This window comes from Pygoscelis adeliae, unplaced genomic scaffold, assembly GCF_000699105.1.
Source record: "Pygoscelis adeliae isolate BGI_AS28 unplaced genomic scaffold, ASM69910v1 Scaffold340, whole genome shotgun sequence".
In the NCBI taxonomy this organism is placed as follows: Eukaryota; Metazoa; Chordata; class Aves; order Sphenisciformes; family Spheniscidae; genus Pygoscelis; species Pygoscelis adeliae.
In genome coordinates this window covers 30,452-31,479 of record NW_008823883.1, presented here as the reverse complement: position 1 = coordinate 31,479, position 1,028 = coordinate 30,452, and the positions used below count along the sequence as shown (strand labels likewise).

Sequence of the window (1,028 nt, the reverse complement as noted above, 5' to 3'; positions counted from 1 at the left end):
TCGTCCGTGTACCTTCACTGGTGTGACTCTCTCCTTTCTCGCAACCCAGGGGAATGACGATGACCAGCCTCCTGCCTTCAGCAGGGGACGGAAACTGCTATTACATCCTGACAGAAGACTGTGCCTATGGCAGCAAGTACTTCCAAGCTGGGAACATGTGCTTCTGCAGTGAGCGAAGTTACCTGCGCAACTTCTCCGATGACAGGCCCCCGGCTTGCTTCTTGAAAGTCGTCATGCTGGATGACAGCTCCACCGTCACGATAAACGTAGAAATCCTTCAGCCTGTGCGCGAGGAGACGGCCGTCTTCCTCCTGGCCGTCAGCAGCCACAACGAACGTTTGAACTACTTCTTGGAGAGGCTGAGCCTCGAAGCAGCTCTGCGGGCCGTGCCAGGCCAAAAAGTGATGGCGGAGGTCGACCGGCAACATTTCCCTGGTATCATCCGCTACATCGGGAGCATTTACAAAAACACTTCGGCTGTGCTGTCTCCGTTCTTCTTCGGGGTGGAGTTACAGGTAAAGTGACCAAGAAAGTAAGTTGCTTATTTTCCCTTTACGTTTGCGTACGTAACGTCCCTTTCTGGTGTGTTTTCAGGGCGAGGGTGAAAACAGAGGGCGCAGCGATGGATCTTATCACGGCACTGAGTATTTCAAGTGTAAGCGGAACTGCGGGATCTTCCTGCCGTTTAGCAGAGTCCAGTTTACTCCCGTGCCGGACGACGACTACGTGAAACAGAAGCCAAAACCGGACACGGAGGAGGGGGTTCCTGTGAAAGTGGGAGATGCGGTTAGCTTCTACGTGGATGAAGTCCTCACAAAAGGAATAGCGATGGCAGTTTACAGGGAGGGAACGCAATGGTTCGTTAAAGTTTGTCCGGTAAGAGCCGTCTTGCTGCCTTTTCTTGGGTTTAGGGGATTTTTTTTTAAAAACTGTGTTATGGTGGGATGTTAAAAGAAGTGGAAGGAATGTCCAAAAGGGACGTGAGGTTACATGCGAGCTTTCCAGGCCTGTTTGAAAAATTGGTTTGT

The 1,028-nt window shown here is 51.5% G+C and overlaps 1 protein-coding gene across 1 annotated transcript in view; it reads left to right on the top strand.

Annotated features, from left to right (window-relative positions):
• LOC103925969 (ubiquitin carboxyl-terminal hydrolase CYLD-like) overlaps positions 1–1,028 on the top strand; it is a 12,470-nt gene continuing 11,442 nt past the window's right edge. The window contains exons 1-2 of the mRNA XM_009334781.1: positions 1–515; positions 595–876. Of these exons, the coding sequence (XP_009333056.1) occupies positions 54–515; positions 595–876 (744 nt within the window). The 5' untranslated portion in view covers positions 1–53. The remainder of the gene's footprint in view (positions 516–594; positions 877–1,028) is intronic.